The sequence below is a fragment of the Sitophilus oryzae genome, unplaced genomic scaffold (genome assembly GCF_002938485.1).
Source record: "Sitophilus oryzae breed Bouriz unplaced genomic scaffold, Soryzae_2.0 scaffold_1420_pilon_pilon, whole genome shotgun sequence".
NCBI classification, from domain to species: Eukaryota; Metazoa; Arthropoda; class Insecta; order Coleoptera; family Curculionidae; genus Sitophilus; species Sitophilus oryzae.
Window position 1 is genome coordinate 631,722 of NW_022146083.1, and position 22,821 is coordinate 654,542.

General features: G+C 32.2%; 6 protein-coding genes across 8 annotated transcripts in view; 3 read left to right on the forward strand and 3 right to left on the reverse strand.

The window, feature by feature from the left end:
- The window catches only part of LOC115876177 (myosin light chain kinase, smooth muscle-like), a 31,571-nt gene extending 22,317 nt beyond the window's left edge, over window positions 1-9,254 (reverse strand). The window contains exons 1-2 of the mRNA XM_030891871.1: window positions 8,989-9,254; window positions 7,674-7,720 (exon numbers count right to left, since the gene is read on the reverse strand). Of these exons, the coding sequence (XP_030747731.1) occupies window positions 7,674-7,707 (34 nt within the window). The 5' untranslated portion in view covers window positions 7,708-7,720; window positions 8,989-9,254. The remainder of the gene's footprint in view (window positions 1-7,673; window positions 7,721-8,988) is intronic.
- Window positions 9,255-9,556: 302 nt separating this feature from the next.
- Window positions 9,557-13,094, forward strand: LOC115876180 (T-complex protein 1 subunit beta). The gene is made up of 10 exons (XM_030891876.1): window positions 9,557-9,670; window positions 9,978-10,107; window positions 10,161-10,340; window positions 10,395-10,516; window positions 10,568-10,720; window positions 10,781-11,154; window positions 11,207-11,361; window positions 11,415-11,616; window positions 11,675-11,766; window positions 12,668-13,094. Exons 1-10 carry the CDS (start codon window positions 9,668-9,670, stop codon window positions 12,859-12,861), a joined length of 1,605 nt encoding a protein of 534 aa, XP_030747736.1. The 5' UTR covers window positions 9,557-9,667; the 3' UTR covers window positions 12,862-13,094.
- A 388-nt stretch (window positions 13,095-13,482) lies between these two features.
- On the reverse strand, window positions 13,483-15,485 carry LOC115876189 (mortality factor 4-like protein 1). 2 transcript variants are annotated; one of them, XM_030891887.1, is made up of 6 exons: window positions 15,351-15,485; window positions 15,176-15,293; window positions 14,827-15,113; window positions 14,524-14,763; window positions 14,322-14,469; window positions 13,483-14,268 (listed from the first exon to the last, which is right to left on the reverse strand). In XM_030891887.1, exons 1-6 carry the CDS (start codon window positions 15,376-15,378, stop codon window positions 14,103-14,105), a joined length of 987 nt encoding a protein of 328 aa, XP_030747747.1. In that variant the 5' UTR covers window positions 15,379-15,485; the 3' UTR covers window positions 13,483-14,102. The 2 variants fall into 2 exon arrangements, with proteins under 2 accessions (XP_030747747.1, XP_030747746.1); XM_030891886.1 differs by having other exon boundaries at window positions 14,524-14,772.
- A 957-nt stretch (window positions 15,486-16,442) lies between these two features.
- Window positions 16,443-17,459, forward strand: LOC115876201 (superoxide dismutase [Cu-Zn]). The gene is made up of 2 exons (XM_030891901.1): window positions 16,443-16,810; window positions 16,864-17,459. The coding sequence occupies exons 1-2, from the start codon at window positions 16,748-16,750 to the stop codon at window positions 17,260-17,262; spliced, it is 462 nt and encodes a 153-aa protein (XP_030747761.1). The 5' UTR covers window positions 16,443-16,747; the 3' UTR covers window positions 17,263-17,459.
- A 360-nt stretch (window positions 17,460-17,819) lies between these two features.
- LOC115876192 lies at window positions 17,820-22,752 on the forward strand. 2 transcript variants are annotated; one of them, XM_030891891.1, is made up of 2 exons: window positions 17,820-18,342; window positions 21,639-22,752. In XM_030891891.1, the coding sequence occupies exon 2, from the start codon at window positions 21,641-21,643 to the stop codon at window positions 22,568-22,570; it is 930 nt and encodes a 309-aa protein (XP_030747751.1). In that variant the 5' UTR covers window positions 17,820-18,342; window positions 21,639-21,640; the 3' UTR covers window positions 22,571-22,752. The 2 variants fall into 2 exon arrangements, with proteins under 2 accessions (XP_030747751.1, XP_030747750.1); XM_030891890.1 differs by lacking the exon at window positions 17,820-18,342 and adding an exon at window positions 21,435-21,560.
- Window positions 18,578-21,308, reverse strand: LOC115876187. Its single transcript, XM_030891882.1, has 7 exons — window positions 21,126-21,308; window positions 20,899-21,072; window positions 20,693-20,847; window positions 20,520-20,636; window positions 20,223-20,465; window positions 20,013-20,168; window positions 18,578-19,960 (listed from the first exon to the last, which is right to left on the reverse strand). Exons 1-7 carry the CDS (start codon window positions 21,154-21,156, stop codon window positions 19,736-19,738), a joined length of 1,101 nt encoding a protein of 366 aa, XP_030747742.1. The 5' UTR covers window positions 21,157-21,308; the 3' UTR covers window positions 18,578-19,735.
- Window positions 22,753-22,821: the final 69 nt, after the last annotated feature.

Consider the following 22,821-nt stretch of genomic DNA (forward strand, 5'->3'; position numbering starts at 1 on the left):
GAAACCCCTTTAACGTCAAATTCTGAGTTGAATAAAAATCAAGATCATGAACAACTGCCTTCCTGTTCAACTTCAAGCAATATTAGTTTAAGTGAAAATAACAGCAATGAGGAAAAATTAGTCCGACCTGGGGGCCCCAAGGGTAGCCTATAGCCCCGGGCCCCCTAGGACCTTAATCCGGCACTGGTTATAACCTAAAACAATAACACAACAATAACAAGACAGTGTCTGACCGCATGTTCCAGCTATTTATGAATGAGATGCTCAGTCTATATTTTATTTTAAGTCTATGACTTCTCACGCTTGCGTAGTTCAAAGCTGTTGAACGAAAAGGACCAAGTTATGTGGATTTTGCATAGCTCCATCTCAAAAATTTTGCTTCAATTTCTGTGCCTTACTAGCAATATAGTCTTATAATATGTTTCCATTATTTTTTTTAATTTTCAAAGTTAAATAACTCGGTTATTTTCAATTTATTTTGAAAATAATAAAGAGAAAATATGTTCCTTTTGACCAGATCTACCACCCCTTAAAATATCTGTAATTATTTCTGGGACACCCTGTATAGTTTCAGTTGTGATATTGTAATGGCAATTAAAATAATAGTGTCTAAAGAATGGCCACAAAATGGTGTGTGACTAACAGATCTCTAGAATGATGAAGAAATTTACCAGAACATTCTATTTTTTATATATCTTATCCAAAAAGGTAACTAATCTATTTTTACAGTCTTTCTTGGTTATTCCCAACATATTTCGTTCCATTGAGCGTTGTGTGACCTGCAGTTTTCTTATAATGTCCGTTTTAAGTGTCCAGGTTTCGCATGCATAGGTCATCACTGGTAATACACATTGGTCGAATGTTTCCTTCTTTAGATAAAGGGACATTCTAGACTTGAAAATGATTGAGTTTCTTCCATATGTACTCCATGCTGAGGTGCTATTTATCCTTTATTATATTTAGTCTAAAAATTAACCGGACCGCCACTGGTTTCATCATATGCATAGCCGTCTCGGGTCAAAATTTAAAATAGTCTTCCGAATCGAAAATGTAAGTACCTATACGCGTAGGTCAAAATATCGGCGGGCGCATCGGCTACGTGGATAGTTCGATTACGTGCCAAAATTAAATATATATCGAGATGTATTTGTCGGGGCGATGACAGCTAGGTACGACTTGCCGATCTGGTACGCTTATGGCGTCACATAAATCCGTACACAACCAGTAATCGATGAGTTAATAATAGATCAGCGGCAGACATGATGTGTTCGGCGTTTTGTTGTTCCTTAAATTACCACTGTTGTTTTTATATTACGTGAGTATATCAAAACAACTGTGTTTCGATATCCTACAACCTAGATAAATCACTTAGGAGCTGGAGTGGTAGGACTGAAACAAGGAATAGCTTTCTAGTTCAGTCATTGGGGATCAAAAAAGGGGCCTGCTTGGAAAAAAAAATAAAAAAAAAAATTTATATCAAATAAAAAAAAATAAATTATATTAATATATATATTATTATTATATTTATTATATTAAATTTTTTTTTTTAAATATTTATTTTTTTTTTGTATAGGGTGCCACCAACATATTTTTTAACTGGTTTGAAGAGTAATAACTTTTCGTCCGTACCTGTACAAAACTACTGAGTAAAAAAATACATTTATGACGTTTTTTACGTAAAAAGGTATTTTGGTAAAAATCGCTACGAGTAATGGTTCTCGAGATATTTTAAATCGAAATTATCAATATCTGCCATCATTGACATAAATAATTAAACCTGTCGAGAGCGACTAAATAGTTATTATAGACTGAAATCATAAATTTGAAATGTTTTTGTGCCAAAAGTTATAAAAGAAAAATTATGATTAATTTGAAAAAATAAAATTTTCCCCAAAAATAAATATTTCCCAATTATTCCATTCTAAATATCTTGAGAACGGTTGCTCGTAGCGATTTTTATCAAGAATATTTATTACGTAAAAAGTCACGAAAATGTATATTTTTTCACTCAGTAGTTTCATACAGATAGGGACAAAAATTTATTACTCTTCCAAACAGTTAAAACACATGTACGTGGCGCCCCCTACAAATAGGAGCCATATTGACATCAAAATCAAATTTCTCATTCAGAAATTATTTGGAAAGAATCGAAATAAATATGAAACTTCTACACCCTGTATCTCCGAAACTAAGCATTTTTAGACATACATTTATACGAACTTTTTTATTTATTTTTATCTGTAGAATATGCTGCCGAAGTTTCCGGAATACAGTTCGGACCACCCTGTATATCGAAAAATGAAAACTATATATTACCATAGAAACGCGTTTTGATTTTTGGGACTTTGGTCAAAATTCAACTATAATAATAATAATAGCTCACGTATAGGTATAGCGTTTAACGCCTTGGAAGTAGGCAAGGTACAGCTTGCCGCTTATGCTAGAGCCGTTCGGTATACAAGGATGGTAATGTGGCTAGCATTACGCCTCAACCGCCTATTACTACCTCAGGATTATGAATCCCAAGTACTCATTTAAGACTGAGTCGACCTAGGTACCCAAACTATTTTTATTTAATTTATTTTATTAAAAATTGTCGGCTGATGAAATGCCAGTGTGGGATTCGAACCCACAACCTTAGTATTGGTAGACGAGAGCTGTACCTCTACGCCGCGCCACCGGGCACCCAAATTCAATTATATTTTCATATTTTTCTCTAAAACGGTATGGAAATTTTGAAAAGTATAAACGGAAATATAAACCATTTTAGAACAAGCAAAAATTCTTATAAAAAATACATATTAATAAAAAAAAGTCTCTTGTAAAGACAATCCTGCATACTGTATGTAGTTTTTTCTCAGCTGCATGAGGTTACCCTGTAGATATTTGTTATTTATCATCAGACAATATACTAATAACGTTATTTATTCCTTTTCCTTGTATCGGACCATTTTTAGTCGAATACTTAATAACAGAATACCTAACTCACTTCTTGTCCGTATTAGGTGTAGGCGGGTTTTTCTTCACAAACGATCTGCGTTTGTTTTGTTTTACTTTCAGGATACGGTGACGTGAACGGAAAAAATTCTTTGACGTCACAGAGTTCGGCGCGAATCGACTTCGCAAAACAAAAATCGTGGCGATTTGTTTCGTTGTATAGTTTATTTTTGTTGCGCGATCCAGATGTGAAGTAAATATATTTTTTCTCCTAAATTAAGATACACCGATTGGTGGAAATGGTAGGTGTTGAATTTTGCGAAAGGATCAAAGATATTAAAACTTAAAATCTTTGGAAATGACAAATGATTGGGTGTGCTATATGAGATTTATTAAAAAAATTATTAAAATTCCAAGTAAAGTTATTCAAATAATGTGTGTATTGGTCGAGAATATGCCTTCAAGTCCTTTTTGAATAAAATGATTAAGGATAAGGACGGTAGACGGAAAAAGGACTCTAGCGTGGCGATCCTTGACAGTTCTGTTTGACGATTCATTTGACACATTTGAATTTGATTGGAAATTTGTGGATTTGTCAGCCTTTACTGAGCTTATTTTATGTTCTTTATTATTTATTCTACTACTGCTAGTTGTATAAAGGTAGTAAATCTAGAGGGAAATTATGCATTGGCGTAACTACAGGGGAGCCCGGGGATGCCGGCCCCCCCCCCCAGATACTGCTGGGCACCCCCCAGAGAAATCCTGAATTATGACCCTTGGCTACGTATTAATTTTTATTTGCTTGTGATGCAGTAAAAATGACGTTTTCTAGTTTTGTTTAGTTAATATTATTTTGTTGTGTTCAAAAAATGTGTTAATTTTTATTTTTTTAGAAAATTTGTCGGTATTTAAGTAATCTAACGGGAACACGGTTTGATAACCAAGTCTATGAAATTTATTGATAGAGAAATTCATGTAAACGTTTTATTAAAAAAATGTGTATTTCAAAATTATTTTTCATTTTTAAAAAAAACAACAGCCCTAGACCCCCCTGTGCTAAACCCCAGACCCCCCCCCAGGCCCACCCCAGGATAAATGGCTAGTTACGCTAATGAAATTATGGCAGAACTTAAATTAACACTGACACTATTGCGATTTATCGAAAAAGACTGTTAAATAGTTGATTGTGTAGCATGCGGTAGATTTCGGTCAAAAATCGAGGGAAATAATGGAATAACTTTTCGCTAGTAAGTGGCTTTGTAATATACAGTTCGTCTGCTGGATCTGTATCTATGAAAGGAATGCGGACAAAAAACATTTAAATAAACAGCAATATATTTTATACCCGACTTGACGAGTACGTCACCGCAAATCGCTCCGCCCACTCATTTTATTGGCTACTTGCAAATTTGTCGAATTTTTATTGATGGAACGCGTCGTCTAATTTTTTACGAAAAACATCGAGAGAATATCGTTTCCCCTCTCACGGATACCCCGTAGCCTCAGAACGGACAGACGTACTGTACATACGTGTAAGTAAACCGATCATTTATGAAATTCGCTTAAATTAACTAATTATATATTTTTTCTTGCATTTTTGCTTTTATTTACTGCTTGTCAAAGATTAGATGTCCAAGAATTTAGATACGTCTATTCAGCGGCGTACGGTCCACGGAAGCGGGGGAACAGGGTTCGGAAGTAGTTAATTAAGACGTAATTTACCTGATTAAATACGTGTAGTTTTTCTTCAAAAACTACGTCTTTTCCCGTTCATTAACTACATGAAAACTACGTTATTAAACTATGTATTGATATTATGAATAATTTTCCTTTGTATCGGGTGTAATAGAGAGAATATGATGTAAATATTATATTTAAAGCCATATTTCTTCTGTTTTCTTAAATACATTATGTGTTTTTAAAGCTTCAACTTATTATAACCTCACCTCAAACCTTTGACATTTGAAAGTTACATACATAGATTACATAAACTACACCCTCTACATAAACTACATTAACTACATGCAATGTAGTTTATGTAGTTTTTAAAAGTAACATGTAGTTTTCCGAACCCTGCGGGGGAAGCACCGCTTCGCTAAACTTTTTAAAGATAAAAAAAATAAATAGTTAAACGTTAGTAATACTGTTATTTTATAACAAAAGATTAATTTAATTTTTTTAAATTATTTATATGAAACCTTACATAAACGTATCTAGTAAATTTAATTAGCCTTTTACTGCATGGATGCGCACCTGGGAATCGCCGCCGGTCGCCTATCCCTCCTTCATGTAGGTTTTATTGACCTCGAACGCAAACGACAAATTTAAGCCGGAAAATCGCACACAGTTGCTAGCCACGGCAGCGATCTTTCGGCCGCCTTCCTCGACTTTTAATTTATCGGGACGGGTTGGCTTGCGATTTTTCTAGGTAATATTATAATAAATTAAATCCAAAATTTTATGATGATGTTATAGACAAATTTGCAATGGCTGATAGACCTCAAAAATGACGAATGGACCTCAAATATAAATAGGTGCCTATCGCGCGTCAAGTGCTTCGGAAAATTAATTTAAAATATCGTATTTTAACTATTATAACTTTATGTGTTTTTGTTTGTTTAACAATTTTCGATAGAATTTTAATCGAACAATGGAATTGGACTGGGAATTTTCAAAGGTAAGGTTTTTAAGAAAATGTAAAAGTAATATGTCTCGAAATAGGATTTTTTTACCGATTCGCTTCCCCGCCTATAATTGTCACCGCACGCCGCTGCGTCTATTTGATTTATCTGCTTCAGTAGCGTATCGGATGTTGTGTTAATAAATAAATATTATAACTTATCTATTTTTAGAATTATATATTTTTATAACAATTTTAATAACTACCAACATTTATTCAGAACGTAAAATAAAACAACAAATTATTGAGCCTACCCCACGTCTGCCCTACATCATATAGTTTAACACTTTTAAATAAAATTAGAACGGCACTAATAAACCCTTTGAATAAGAAGACTAAGGAAGGAGCATAATGCTATCCATGTATTCATGCATGGTGGGCGGAAAAAGCTCTTTAGGGTGGGGATCCTTGACAGTTCTGTTGGCCGATTCATTTGACACATTTGAATTTGATTTGAAATTTTGTGGATTTGTCAGTCTTTACGGAGCCTATTTTATGTTATTTATTATTTATTCTACTACTGATAGTTGTATAAAGGTAGTAAATCTAGATGGAAATTGTGGCAGAACTTAAATTAACAGTGACATTATCGCGATTTATCAAAAAAGACTCTAAAATAGTTGGTTGTGTAGCGTGCGGTAGATCTCGGCAAAAATTGAGTGAAATAATGGAACAACTTTTCGCTAGTAAGTGACTATATAATATACATACGTGTAGTAAACCGATCATTTATGAAATTCACTTAAATTAACTAAATTATATATTTTTCTTGCATTTTAGCTTTTATTTACTACTTGTCAAAGATCAGATGTCAAAGAATTTTGATACGTTAATTTGACTTACCTGCTTCAGTAGCGTATCGGATGTTTGTGTTAATAAATACTTATTATAACTTATCTATTTTTATTAGAATTATATATTTTTATAACAATTTTAATAACTACCAACATTTATTCACAAAATAACAAATTATTGAGTCTACCCCACGTCTACCCTACATCATAGTTTTACATTTTTTAAATAAAATTAGAACGGCACTGATAAACCGGAATTTAAGTCGGCCATATTTGAGGCCCATCGCGGTGTACCTAGATTTTTGATATGCTCCTTCCTTAGTCTTCTTATTCAAAGAATAAACCGGAATTTAAGTCGGCCATTTTAGAGTCCCTTCGCGGTGGATCTAAGATTTTTGATATGCTCCTTCCTTAATCTTTTTATTCAAAAGTCAGTTGAAATCCTGAGATTTGATCAATTCACCTGGCTGTTGAAAACGGGCTTTTAGGACTGGTCCTGCTACAGAAACCGCTCCAGATTCGCCTTGTTTACTATCGGCGAAATTTATGAGCCTAGAACGACGTTGCGCAACATTCAAATACCTCGAAACGTTTGGCGCCAAGCCTGGTCTCCAGACTCCATCAATAATAATCGTAGTCTCTGAACTCTATTAAATGGTTTCGGAGCGAACATACATTATTTGTAGATAATCTTTTCAATTTATTATTAGTTGCGAACATTGAATAAAAAAAAATGAGAGGAGAGTATATAACATTCGATCGAGAAAAAAAAACAGTGTCAAAGTGGCCTTTGAAATGACTATACTCTACAAAAGTCTAATAACTTGTAGAGTGAATCCTCTACAGTTCATTAGTCACCTTGACCGGTACAGCGTTGCCAACTTTGTATATTTTCTTTTAATCAAAATATTTTAGCAAACAAAAATAAATTAATTATAAATATTTAAAGAGTTATTATTTACATCAACAAAACTCACCTTCTTAACAACACTTAAGGGACATAAAGGCCCATTACTACCCCGCTTTCCCGATTAAAATATTCTAATAAAGTTGCGATGAGTTTTTTACGGCTATTAAACTATCTTGTACACTTCGCACTAAAAGAGGTTCTAAAAAGAACAACGTTCGACAGCAAGGTCTGCTAGTAAACGTGTGTCAAAAACGAATGACAATGTCAGGAAATAAAGAAATAAATGCGGCAACTTGACATTTTTTACAGCAGAGCTACCACCTGAATCAAAAACAACAAATCAAAAACTTACCTCCGATAGGATCACTCTCGTCTACTTTGATCATTTTCAGAAAAAGCCTAAAAAATAAAAAGAAATGCATTATTATAAATTTAAATTACACACACTATCAGTAGTTGGATTCAATCAAATCAAATTACAAAAACTGATCCCAATTTTGGCAATTTTAAAGTATAAACAGAACTACTGTAAAATAATCTTTTTAATTACCTAATAATTGAATTATTTTGTCATTTTTCTACTAACCAACTTGCTGTCCGTTATAAAGGAAAACAAATATTTTGAAAGATGGAATTATTATTTTTTCGTCTAGATTATTTCAATGGCGCAGTCGGTAGGATTGTGTACTCTAGAGGATTTTTTCGAAAAACCATAATTCAAGAGTCAGATTAATGGATCTTCTACACTTTATTATTATTTCTAAAATATAGACATCTAAAAATCTATTACAACAAACATGGTATAGGGTATAGGTAAATCATTTTTACGGTTGTTATTATAATATCTTTTTATCTTTCCAGTAGATAGGGGTCGTCATTTTCTTGACAACTTCTTGATCTTGTCTTGATCTTGTCTTGATTTCAAGACAAGATCAAGACAAGAAATGATTTTTGGTTTTCAAGACAAGACAAGAAATTACTTCTGAATTCAAATAAATTCGAGGAAATGACAATGACAATTTTAATTTACAGCCAAATTGTATTTTCTGTCATTTTTTGGATGACTTATTCTGTCGAAATTTTCTTACTTGTTAACTGTTATTTTTATATATGTTAAAAAAAATAGGGAACCAAAAATGTTTTTAAATTAAGATCGTATGCTAGATTTTTTTTTTTTATTTTAAATTAGTCAGGTGACTAAAAAGTTATAATAAATTGATGCAAGTATATAGAAATCGTTGTTTGATCACCCTGTATATGACATACACGTAAAATTATTTGAGCCAAAGCGCTATTCGATTAATGACACCCACTTTACAAATATCAACTTTTTAAAAAAATCCGGCGTCCAGTTGGCTTGGAAATGACGATCGATAACACTCTATAGGTCCCTGGACGTTTTAAAATTCCTTCCAGTTATCACTTTTAAAGCGCATCATATATCCTGTTAAAGTTTTATGTATCTGTGCCAAGCATAGTAATATCACAGATTTCGATTTCATATTAAAATGTTTGATACCTGAGTATTTTCAAATGTATTTTTCTAAGTCTTAAAACATTATAAAGGTATAACATTTTTCCCTATAATAAATATTACACGTCTCAAAATTGTTTAACAGGTATAAAAATACAGGTAAGTAAAAAGGAAATCAATGAAATATAATTACCTTTATTGTAAAAAAATATTCCAATGATAAAAGTCCTTTAGATAACACGGTAAACAAAAAAAAAGAATTTCACTACGAACACACCTGAGACTAGATTAAATTTGGAAAAAATCGTAAATTGCTCATTTTTAGACGCGTACGATGTTGGTCGACGATGGTGGTACCAACGCGCGCTTTTACCGGCAATCCTGAACGCAAACTGAGCAGTACTGACGATATTTTGTATTTCGTGACGAGGTGTATATAATGTATTCCTGAGGATTTGGGCGTTTTCAGACTAAAATTAGAATTAGCCTCGTCGTATAAACTGCAGAGCGAGAACGACACGCCAGTAGATTAAATATTGATTTTTTAATCGATTATCGATCTATAATAATGAATAAACATTCGCTTTAGTGAGAGAAACAGTCTTTTTTTCAAACTTGCCTCCAAAATTCTGAAAAATATCTGGATATCACAACTTGTCCATATCTTTTAGTTTTTAAAATTTAAATCTCTATTTTTTAGGTCTGTTCTATGGATTCTGTCTGTTTGCGCCACAAATTACAAAAAGAAGAATACTTTTGACAGTTGACTGTCACCTAACTTCTTTGTTAACAAATTTAGTGAAGCAGCGAGCAGCGACTTCCTTTTAATAAAATAAAATTAAAGAAAAATAAGTTAATAAGTAGAAATAATAATGGTGAGTACGTAGCGTATTTATTAAATCTCGACGAACATAAAAAACATGAACAGTGTTTCGTATTTGTTCTGGAAGTGTGTTGAATTTATATTTAAAATATCAGGTGTGTCATTCTAGAAAACCGGCCTTGCACGTGCCTTTATTTTACCTAGATATTAAAGATTAGAATATTAAACTTAATAGAACATACCAATTTTGGGCATTCCTTAATATAATGAGTACATAGATATTTGTTGTTGGTCTTGTGGTGCAAAATTTTCTTCAAGTTTGTGGGGTAGGCCTTTGTATAGTATCTTTTTTTTCTTAGGTTTCACTTAATGCAGTGCGAATTTTAAGAGAAAATGCCGAAGAAGAAAAGGCGGAAATTGCTCGGTTGAGCAGTTTTGTAGGAGCCATTGCAATTGGGGATTTAGTTAAAAGCACTTTGGGACCTAAAGGTAGATTTGTTTACTACTTTTGCCAGATTTTATTTTATAGTCATACTAATTAGGTATGGATAAAATTTTGGTATCCAGCGGTCGTAATGCCGGTTCTGTAGAAGTAACAAACGATGGAGCAACTATATTAAAGTCTGTCGGTATAGATAATCCTGCTGCAAAAGTACTTGTCGATATGTCTAAAGTTCAAGACGATGAAGTTGGTGATGGAACAACTTCAGTCACTGTTTTGGGTAAGATTTATTAAATTATATCTCATTGAATAGGTTTATATATTTTAATTTTAGCTTCTGAACTACTTAGAGAAGCTGAAAAGTTGATTGACCAAAAATTACATCCTCAGATAATAATAGCTGGTTGGAGAAAGGCTGTTGACATTGCCCGTAAAGCTTTAACAGATGCATCACAGGTAAAAAAGTTGTTTATTGTTAATTGTTTTTAATTTTTTTTATTTCAATAGGATAATAGTGCAAATTCAGACACTTTCCGTGAGGATTTGTTGAATATTGCCCGTACAACTCTTAGTTCAAAAATTTTGTCTCAGCATAAGGAACATTTTGCAAAACTAGCAGTCGATGCTGTATTAAGACTGAAAGGATCTGGTAATTTACAAGTAGGTTTTTCCATTTATTTATATCTCTCAAGTCTGTACATATTGCCACATTACTTTTAGGCTATACAAATTATTAAGAAGTCTGGCGGAACTCTGGAAGAATCCTTTCTGGAAGAGGGATTTTTGTTAGACAAGAAACCAGGTGTCCACCAACCGGGTAGGGTTGAAAATGCTAAAATTCTAATTGCAAACACTCCCATGGACACAGATAAAATAAAAGTTTTTGGATCAACAATCAAAGTAGACTCTATGGCAAAAATTGCTGAATTGGAATCAGCCGAAAAAGAAAAAATGAAGGACAAAGTAGCCAAAATCCTGAAACATAATTGTACTGTGTTCATTAATCGCCAACTGATTTACAATTATCCAGAACAACTCTTTGCTGATGCCGGAGTGATGGCCATTGAGCATGCTGATTTTGATGGAATTGAAAGGTATATGTTTGCATTCAAGAATGAAAATAGTTATAATTTGTTTTTCTTCCAGGTTAGCTTTAGTTACTGGAGGTGAAATAGTCTCGACTTTTGATCAGCCAGAAAGTGTCAAACTTGGAACTTGCGATCTTATTGAACAAATTATGATTGGAGAAGACACATTACTTAGATTTAGTGGGGTTGCTTTAGGAGAAGCTTGCTCAATTGGTTTGTGTGCAAGTAAAATAAAATTTTTAACTTACTTAAAAAAATGTTTGTAGTTATTCGGGGTGCAACACAACAAATTATTGAAGAGGCAGATCGTTCCCTGCATGATGCATTGTGTGTTTTGGCTGCTACAGTCAAGGAAAGCCGCATTGTGTATGGAGGAGGTTGCAGTGAGACACTGATGGCGGTAGCTGTGAGTAAAGCTGCACTGAGTACAGCAGGAAAAGAAGCAGTTGCTATGGAAGCCTTTGCTAGGTTTGTTGTTATCACACATACCATCATGCGAAGTCATATTAAAGATAATTTATTTCAGAGCTTTGCTGCAACTACCCACAATTATTGCTGACAATGCTGGTTATGATTCAGCTCAGCTTGTAACTGAACTTAGAGCAGCCCATACTAGTGGTAAGTAAAGATAAAGTTTTTAAAAATAAAATGTAACTTGACTTTTGACATAAAATTAAAATCATTATAAAAACGATATTCAAATTTAAGTATAGAACATCTTATCTATGTAAGCCAATTTGGAGCAAATAACCGTTGGTTATGATTGACAGATAAACAATGTTTTAAACGTCAGTTGTATAGAGTTGTGTATGCTTCCCGTTGACAACTGACGTTTAAAGCATTGTTTATCTGTCAACCATAACCAACGGTTGTTCGCTCGAAATTGGCTATAATGGGTTCAAAATTTCATGTAGATTCTAAAAGGTATAAAATATATAGAGGGTTCTATTTAAAATAAGCAAATTAATACAAATTTTTGGTTGAAGTGCTAGAAAATGAAAAATATTTTAAAATGGAAGTACACTTTAAAATAGAGATTTGTACCTAATTTAGGTAAGAATATTTGTTTCAGAATTGTCATTTAGAATTGCTTTACCTTTAATACCTTTTTTTTACCTTTAATGATTATTACCAAATGATACTATTGTCACAATTAACTTTGTTTTAATTCCATGTTTTTTTTCAACATCATTAAACAGACAGACCGTTTTTTTTTGTCAGTTGCTCCCTCCATGGTCTTGACAAAAAACTCATCTAAAATTCCCATTAGTTTTCTAGATTTAAAAAACTAAATTATGTAAAAAAACATTTGTTACATGCAAAAAACTATTTTTTCAACCTGTAAGAAATTATTTGTACACGTAAAAAATTTTGCTACACGCCTAAAAACTATTTCTGCCTGTAAAAACTATTTATTACACGTAAAAAACTATTTTTCCGCGTAAAAATATTTCTTCAAATGTAATTCTCAATTTTGGGGTCTTATTTTATGTAAATTTTTTCTTTTTTTTTTCTTAAGGTCAATTCACAATGGGCTTGAACATGGACAAAGGCGAAATCGGTGACATGCGCACATTAGGCATCACCGAATCCTTCGCAGTCAAAAGACAGGTCCTGGTTTCGGCTTCGGAGGCTGCAGAGATGATTCTCAGGGTCGACAACATCATCAGGGCAGCGCCAAGGAAGCGCGTCGAAGACAGGGGACACTGTTAAAACCTTCTAATTTCTTTTTAGGTGATAATAATCTTTGGCCCGTTTTTTTTTTCATTACCTGAGCAAAAGTTCTCCGGTATTTTATCAAACCTACAAAGAAAGGTATTGAAAGTATTTTAACAGCGTACTTTTGCTCTTGCATAGCTTTGATATTTTTACATGTTCACACGAAAAATCAAACTTCATATTAACATAATGTTAACATTTATTAATAAATGATACTTCGAAACTTATTAGTTTGTTTTTCTTAATATACAATACCTTAAGTAATCTCTAAAATAAAATATTTGACAAATACTTGTCTAAAGTTCCTCCTACACATGATATTTTACCTATCGGTTAAGACGGGGTGCCGTCTAGAGAGCTGTCGGCAATTCTATAGTTGATCTTCCGTCTTAAAGGGGTTCTACACCATTTGATCTGCATGCAAGATAATTTCTTCAGTCTATAGCATAGTACAGCTCCCGCCAAATCTATGGTCTGTGCAGTATAAATGAAATATATTTGTAATAAAACGATTCAGAATATATTCTTTAATTTTACATTAATCAATTCTTATAAATTTCAAGAACATCCTGTATTAAGCTTAAGTACTAAGTACACATAATGTAATAAAAACAATTTATATTACAAACATACCATTTTAATTCTATATGAAATCATTCTTCAAAAAGTAATCTACCACTAAACTTATATAATATTATCTACCTAAGTGATGATGCTTAAATATTATGGCAACATATAAGATTAGTCTCAGTAAACTTTGCCGAAACTTGTAAATCCTTAAAACTATATTAAATATATTTTTTGGAAATTTAATGCTAACAGATCATATAAAATTTTATATTTTTCAAAATTAATGAACTGCACAACAAGCTACTAATAAACGATCACTAAGTTAAACAAATAAATCAAGAACTAAAGACTGAAATATAAAAAAGTTACAATGGTATAGTCAAAAAAATGACAGAAAATACAATTAAGCTGTGAAGCACAATGACAGGCGTTCTGTCATGTATTCACTCTTTGAACCAACTTAAAGTTGTTATCTAATATGAGCAGAACATTAAATTACAGCTACACTCAGACAATTCTAACCTACCTTAGTATAACTAATAATTCTAGAGTTAAAAAAACCAATCTAAATGAACTTTGGGTCCCACTGAAATCAACTATCGGTACTATTCACTGTCACTAGATAAAGTACTTTCTGACACTTCACTGTTGTCACTTTCCATATATCAGAGTGCTTTTCTGTGGTACTCTGGCGTAGCATTTCCATAGTCTTGCAAATTAAACAATTGGGCGCTGTTTTTGATTAAATATTTAAAGAAATCCTGAACATTCTGTATAAGTATTTGAATACTGCGTTCATCTAGAGGTGTATAGGCCAACATAGATCCTAGTCTAATAAAAAAATACACTGAAAAAAATTATTATTTAAAAAGAATATTACCTACCTAACAAAAAGTCTTAACAAGTGAACTGCTCCGTATATTTCAGACATTGACTTTTCTGGATATTCTAGAAGAATGTCTGCATACTGAGGTCTTTCAAATTTGTATAAAAGTTGAGTGCCCAAAGTCACATTAAAATATTCTTTTATTCCTTTAAAAACAACACATATTTTAATCATTTAACAACACCTGATAATACGTTTACCTCTAACTGTTTCGATTGAAGCTCCTTCTTTACTGGTGGTGTTTGATTTTATCGATTTCTTATAATTAAGATAATTTTCTAAAATTTGGTCCACTGTAACTTTAGCTGGAAGATTTACTAACTTCTTTTGACGAGTTATTAAATCCCAGTCATCAACTAACCAGGGCTTAAGCTCATCAGGAATTTTTATTCGAATTTCAACTTTACTCTGAAATTGTTCTTCTGACTCTACTGTTGAATCTAATTTCCCTAAATATAATTCATGTGCATTGTTCAAATTAAATATATTAACTTAATATTTACCTCTCTTTTTACGGGGTATATCAGAACTAGATTCTTGACCACTGGAAGGTGTAGCAGCTTCTCTTTTAAGACCTTTGCCACCTTTTGCAATATCTGATATTGGTGTGCTTGCCCGGGAATCTGAATCTTTCACAGATTCTGTTTTACTAACTATTCCAGATGATTTTTTGGCAGACTTTTTCTGTTTAGATGGTTGGGCAGCATGTGCTTTCTGTACTTCTTTCTGGCGTGCGACATTTGCCTCATTGTACTTGAGAACTCGACTTTCAGGGACCCATTCATCCCAACTACAAAGTAAAAAAGAGAAATTTAGAATTATAGCATGATAGTAAAATTGATATGGAATTACTTTTTATTCCAACCGGCATAGTGAATAAAGTATTTAACTTGTTTTTCTTTGGTTATGGTGCTTTTGAGGCACTTTGCCTCGTAAATAAGGGGGCCGTGGAAGCACAACACTTTTTCACCTGAAACCGAAATTTAATTTATACTTTACTGTCCAAAACCTAAAATAATAGTTTTACCTTCTTGAAATTTAAATTTTGGGGGCATTTTAAGAAAAGCCGTACAAGCCTTGAAAAGAATTTGTTTTACAATTAAAATTTGTAATTTATTTAATTGTTAGTAAACTTGAGCGAAGTTAGATACGGAATATGAACAAATTCTTCTTTTCTTTTTTAGAATGGCTCAGCATCATACAAGTCTAGCCTATTAATGACAGGGTTGAGCATTAAAATATAGTTTTTTACGTAAAAATAGCATAGTTTTTGACGTTGTTTGTTTTTTTTACCAAATTGTAAAGCTTTTTTAAAAACACGTTATCCTGCTGTTATTTGATAAATGATGACTACCTGTAGCCTGTAGGTATTCTTTACAGAACAGTTTAAAATAAACTAATGTATATTTCATAATTCATAATTGTTCGATCACTTTTATTGATAATATAAATTTTGTATTTTATGTAAAAATCAATTTTGAAAAAAGCTTGAAATAATCGTGTTGGCAAATAAAAATAATTAACTTCCTCTTTTAGTATTGTTTACGTTTTTTACATATATTTTACGCCAAACCGTTAAAAAGGAAAAATTCGCCTAAATGTCCATCCCTGACTAAAGAAATTGAAAATTGACAGATTTTTGTCATCCCAAATGATTTCTTTGGATTTCTTCCCGATCAACCACCAAAGTCAAACGATAAACGATGTTAGACCTTTGTTAGACGTGTGTTAGACGATGGGAGAATATGGACGGGTAAACGTCTGGAAACTCCAACTCTGACCTCTGACTCCTCTGACACGCTGATGTTTCATGGCACTCGCCGACAAATTTACCGAGGACCGCAGTTCGACATCCACGAAATCAAAATGGGGTCCGTTCATATTAGTCCTTGCTGTAAGGAGGTAAAGGGGATGTTGACTTTACTTTTGAAATAGATTATGTAAGCATATACTGTGAGTATATAGTATAGGCTGATCTAAAAACTTTGTTGTCCCGCTTGTTCCTATGGCTTGTTCCATTTATGAATCATTTTATGAATGATTCGCAAGTGCTCGCAAGTTGGTAGGCCATTGTATGACTGAGGGCTGCGATTCGAATTCCACGTAATCAAAGTAGGCCCAAAAGGTTCCGTTCAGAGCAGCAAATTCTCTGGCAAAATAGAACAAAAAGATATTTTTTACTGCCATCTTATGACAAATTTTAATACTGTCATCCTTTGGGAATGTGTCAGTGAATAGATTTCTATGTTTTTCAGTTTTTCATATTTTACAATCTAGAGTCTAGATTATTCGATAGTGATTCGATAATTACACAACAATACGATTTCAATTATTTTATTAATACATTTCACGTTGGAAAACAACGATTACTATACAGTTATTTTTGTCAAGTCATAGTTGCCGGTCGTTGAAAATCCTAACAAAATGGTTAAAGCAGTCGCCGTTTTAAAAAGCGAAACCGTAAACGGAACAATCTACTTTTCACAGGTAAAATATAGAAAATCATGCATTTTCTTTTTAACTCCTTCGATTTCTTACAGGAAGGTAGCGGGCCAGTTCAAGTCAACGGCCAATTGAACGGCTTGAAACAAGGACTTCACGGATTTCATATCCACGAATTCGGCGACAACACCAACGGATGCATCTCCGCAGGACCCCATTTTAACCCATCGAATAAGGAACACGGTGCCCCCGGTGACGCAGAAAGGCACGTCGGCGATCTAGGTAACGTGGAAGCCGATGACAAAGGCGTTGCTAAAGTAGCAATAACCGACAAACAGATATCTCTAAACGGGGCAAATAGCATTATTGGACGTACCGTAGTAGTACATGCCGATCAAGATGACTTGGGTAAGGGTGGTCATGAACTGAGCAAATCCACTGGAAATGCTGGAGGTAGGTTGGCTTGTGCAGTTATTGGATTGGCCCAACCCAATTAACAAAGTTACAAGGGAACAATAAAGCACCGTATAATTGTATAGAAGTAATACATTTATCCTTTAGTTTCCATTAAAAATGGTTATTGGGGTTTTTTTGTTCATTCCAGTTGTATTTTGATATAATTTGTTCTTTTTTTTTGTTAATAATGAACTGAATAGTGTTTAAAAGTGAAATATATAACCTTCAAGGAAGAAAAGTGTTATTTTTTACCTATGTTGTATATAGTCTGTCCAATGAGTGGAAAGATTTTGACAATATATCTCATTTACCTGTGAATTAAAGTAACAGATGCAACTGTCACTGTAATGGATCCTCTGATTGGACAGACTATATACTGATAATAGTGATAATGTATGTTGAAGATTGTTTTGAATTTTAAAACTTGAAAATTTTCCGCTATTAATAAAACAATATGCGCATAATTGTTTTATTAATAATTTTATTTACAATTTTATTCAAATATTTCAACTGGAGATTTTAAAGCGTCAGTATGAGAAAAGAATATAAGTTGGTATATTAATACACAAAATTTCTAATATTACAGTTTATTTTACATAGAATTTAAATTGAACATCTTTATTTAACAATACAATCAATATCAACATCTTATTTATTATGAGAAGATAAAAATAATTGAGCAATGCTTATTCGCATATAAATTTATAAATGTCTAAATAAAAAAATAGATCACAATTGTTCACAAGAGATTGGAATGTGCTGTTATAAAAATTTAAGTACAATATTAAAAAAAATTACACTACAACAAACTATATATCACAAAACAATTTACTTTTTGTAATTGACTTTATTTTATTATAAAATAAAAAGAACAAACCTTTTTAAGAAAGTACTTTTTTTACTTTTATGCTATCTGTGGCTGAGTTAAAATTAAATAACAAACATGATAATGAAAACAGATAAAAACATGAGATTTTCAATTAAATTGTGCTGTGTATTATTTTTAAGTAGAGTACCAGATAATTACTATCATCAGTTATAAATATAACAGAAGCTTTTAGATAAATTTTGAAATATCAATTCCATTCAATAACAAGTTTAAGACACATTTAATGCACAAGGTACGTATATTTATATATACAGAGTGTTCTTAAAAGTGATTTACTGCATACAGATATAAATTATTTATTCTGTATACCTACTAATGCTTAATAATACCACAGTCAAAATAGACATTTCAAGTAAACAATAATTTGCAGAGAGCTGAAAATTGGTACAGGTCTTAAATACACTATTATAAATGATATCTGAAAAATCCCCACCCCTCCCACGTCTGCTAAAAAAATTATTCAAGGTCAAAAGTCTCTGGTCAAAAGAAATTTAATGGTCTACAACACTTGTTTAAGATACTTTTGCGATAGCGCTTACCGTTTAGGAGAAAAAAGCAAAAACATATTTTTTTTTCTTTTGACCTTGAAAATTTTTTTTGGCAGACGTGGGAGGGGTGGGGATTTTTCAGATATCCTTTATAATAGTGTATTTAAGACCTGTACCAATTTTCAGCTCTATGTGAATTATTTTTATTTAACCCCCTTTTTTTGTTTATTCTGACTGGGGTATAATTAATGATTCTAAAACATAACATTAAACATGTTAGGATTGTTTCTAAAAAATCGAAAACCTATAATATTCCAATACAAAAATTTGAATAAAATATTGACCTTGGTATAATCTATCATTATTGGAAACTTATTTATTGGATTACATTTAAAAAAAATAAAAACGTATCGAATATTATAATGTATGTCCCTAAGAAATTTATAATTCAATCTTTTATATTTTAAAATTTGTACGGATTTTTAGAATACTTACATTAAAAAAATTCGATTTTTAAAAGTATGTAAACAGCATAATAAATTGACATATAGTATACAATATACAAGATAAGACAAAACACTGAACATTTTTGAACAATATTTGTGTCTATTAGAAGACTTATAAGATCACTGAAAAATAATTATATATTTTGTGTATTTTTAATACATTGATAAGATAAATTTGTATGTTTAAAGGTGCGTTCAGACCAGCTGCGCCAAATATTTTTTAACATGAGCTTTTGAAGTGTATTTTTTTAGCGAGCACAAAAGTATACATACATATGTTAAAAAAACGATTTGTGCGGCGCAGCTGGTGTGAACGCACCTTAACATAATATAGATTATATTTTTGTAACATCTCCAATTACGAATGGAATAAATTGTGCAAATTTGGCACAACTGCTTGCCCATATTGTATATAACTAGGAATGGAAGAAATAAACAAGCAAATCAAGCACCCAAGGAATTAAAGCAATATTAAGCAAATATAAAACTATAAACATATTAAACCCCCTTATAAACTATATAGGTTTAAGATTCTTATTAAATGTATATTCAGCCTTTTTCTTTAATATAATTATAAACAGTTCCTCGATTGACTTAAAATAACGAAAGGGGGATCTTAGTAAGTAATCTTTTAGGAAGCTAGCGACGGAGGAAAAACTTTCATCTTGACATAATCATCGATAATTTCTTTTATTTTTTCTGCGGTAGGTCTGGGAACATTCAACTGAAAACCCAGATTTCTTAACTTACTACCGTCCAAATTCAAATGTTTACTTTGCAGCAGAATAGAGTCCATATGAGGTGTCAATGGGGTATTCTCGATGTGATCTCTACGACAAGCCTCTGCCCATGGTGCCTGAAAAGCCACCCAATCATTATATAGGCTAAAACTTAAAAAATATACTCACCAAGTGTCTGTCGTTGGCTTCTTCGGCTGCTTCTTCAATATCTATACAGGATGAAACTATATTTCCAAGGTATCTTACATTGATATTAAAAATATCTGCCAAAATGTCGGTAATTAGTTCCTGTGTGGTCGAACCATCATCCACTAAGTTGTATACCTTCAGAAAAAAAATAAATAAAACAGTGACTGAAGCACAGTAAGAATACTATACCTTTCTCACAGTATCTTCTCTTTGATTCAAAAACATTATTGCTCTACAGACATCTTCCACATGCACCGTGTTTATTTTTAGATACTCGTTCCATAGCAACTGCATGGGCTTCTTCAATTCTTTATAAATTGCAGCCGCTAAGATACGAGGCATTAAATTGTTTTTATCTCCAATACCATAAACAACAGGCAATCTGATAATTGTATAATGCAGATGTGGTATAGACTTAATTTCTTTTTCTACCTAATAGAAAAGATATATTTATTGACTTAAATATGAAATAGTTTCGAAGCTTACTTGAGCTTTCCATTTTCCCATAAATCCCCAAGGTTGAATATCGTCCTTTTCTTTATGGGGATGTTTCTCAGATGAATTCATGTTTCCTGAAGATAATTCTATGTATCTCCCTACATTCTTAATGGAAAGACAGGTTAGTAATAGCAGAAAAGTATTAAAATAAAAATATATACCTGCAAAGCTGCTTGTTTAGCACAATTCGTACTTAATTTTAAGATCCCTTCATTATACACAGGATCTGTCTGGCCAACTCTAGTTTCTGCTGCACAGTTAACCACTAAATCCCAAGTGGAACCATCAGGAAGACTAAACGCATTTTTGCAAGACTCTTAAAAAATTGTTAGTACTTCATCATACTAATATTCATTCAAAAACATACCTGCATTAATCAAATTAGCACTTTTAAAAGTAACTCTATTATCTTTAAAATGATGGGCATGATCCTCATTCAACCAGGCAACTTGAGGAGGGATTTTATCAACAACGGTAATCTTTTCAACCAAATCATTATCTAGGAGATGTGATACAAGATTTCTACCGATAAAACCGCAACCTAATAAAGTTTCGTTCAAAAAGTCTCTCAAAAAATTTTCTTCGGATACTCACCGCCTAGTATAAGAACAGATAACTTTGTCATTTTGTTCTATCCCTTATTAACTTATTCCTTAATTATTATTTATATAATTATTTATAAGGTATTTAGTAATTTTGTTTGCTTTAGTTTTAAACAAAGCCGGCACGAATCACAGGATAGAGCAAAGGGGCAACGAACTTCTTATCACACGGCAAGCAAATCAAATAAAAACAAAAAAAAAAACAATGAAAAATCTTGCGTCAGATAAATGTCAGATCTTGTCTTGTCATTTTTTATTCGGCTGTGGTCTGTGGTGTCTTTCAAAGGTTCGGATCAAGGTTCGGATCCATAGTTCGGATGACCGCAGTCCGCAGGCTCGATATAACCATAGATTATTAAATAGTTTATTTCGCCTAATAGGGTTGGTGTTGCTATGTGTGATAAATGAATTTGTAATTCCCAAATAGGTATTTGTTGTTACTTTTTATGTTGTTTATATTTATTATTTTATATTTACTATTTCTTAAGGTTATATCAATTTGTAGAAATGACAAAAATAACTGAATGTTTAGCGAATAGTTCTGATGATTGCGATGATCTGATGATGAAGAATTTTTCTAAGAGAATGTTAAAAACCCAGATGTTCATTGGAAATTTCGTGGAAAAACGATTTGTGGAACCTCTAAACTCTTACAGAGACGTAGTGAAAATTGACGCCGATGAGACAGACTTTATTGAAAATGTGTTAGCAGTTAAGAAGAAAGTTAAACAAGAACTCCGAGCTAATGTATTGAAAAACCCTGTTTGGGTTGGAATTACAGATCCTTCTATGATTGGTGCTCCTGTTGGTTATAACTTGTGGGTAATATTACCTGTTGAGGTGTTTGGCACATATTGGTTTAAAGTAAAAACAGTGGAGTTTCTACAAAATGAAGTAAGACTTAAACTGGAGGTAGTGAGATCTTTAAAGAGTGAAAAGTCATATTCAGAGGCAGTAGTGAACAAAGAGACTATAGACTTAAAATCGTATCTTGAAAACATACCTCAGGTTTTAAAAAATAACTTTCTTCAGTTTTGTAACAACCACGTGACTGTAAGCAATGTGAAGGAAACTATAACTTTTATTTTTGTTCTTCTTGGAACACTTCTTGCTGGAGGTATTAATTTAATTCATTACTTAATGGAATATTTTCTTAAACTCCTAAGGGAGATATCATCTCTTATTAAAGTTTCTACACCAATATTTATTACTTTTATAAATTTAATTGGAAAGACTGTATACGGATTGTATGCACTGATAGCAAGTTTATGGCATGGTAGACGTACTCAACAACCAATATACAATGCTTATTACAGTGTGGATCCAAATTCTATAGCATTTCAAAACTCATATGGAAGATCTAACTACTTAAATAATAATAGAGCATATAGAGCATTACCCTATGGATCTGCAAGAATAACACCTTTAGATGATTAAGTCAGGATTAAATGTAATTATATTTAATAGAATATAAAGGAAATGGGTTTATTATAAATTTATTTCCTAACATTGTTTTATTTATAACTTAGTTTCTTTTTAATATAGGTGATAAACTACTAGTGATGGGACTAATTATAAGATTAAGTTTGTATGATAATGTTAATATAAAGTTGTTAAGATATAAAACAGTTTTTAGTTCCTCACAAAATATAATGACCACCAGCCAGGCAGCCACATCACATACCACA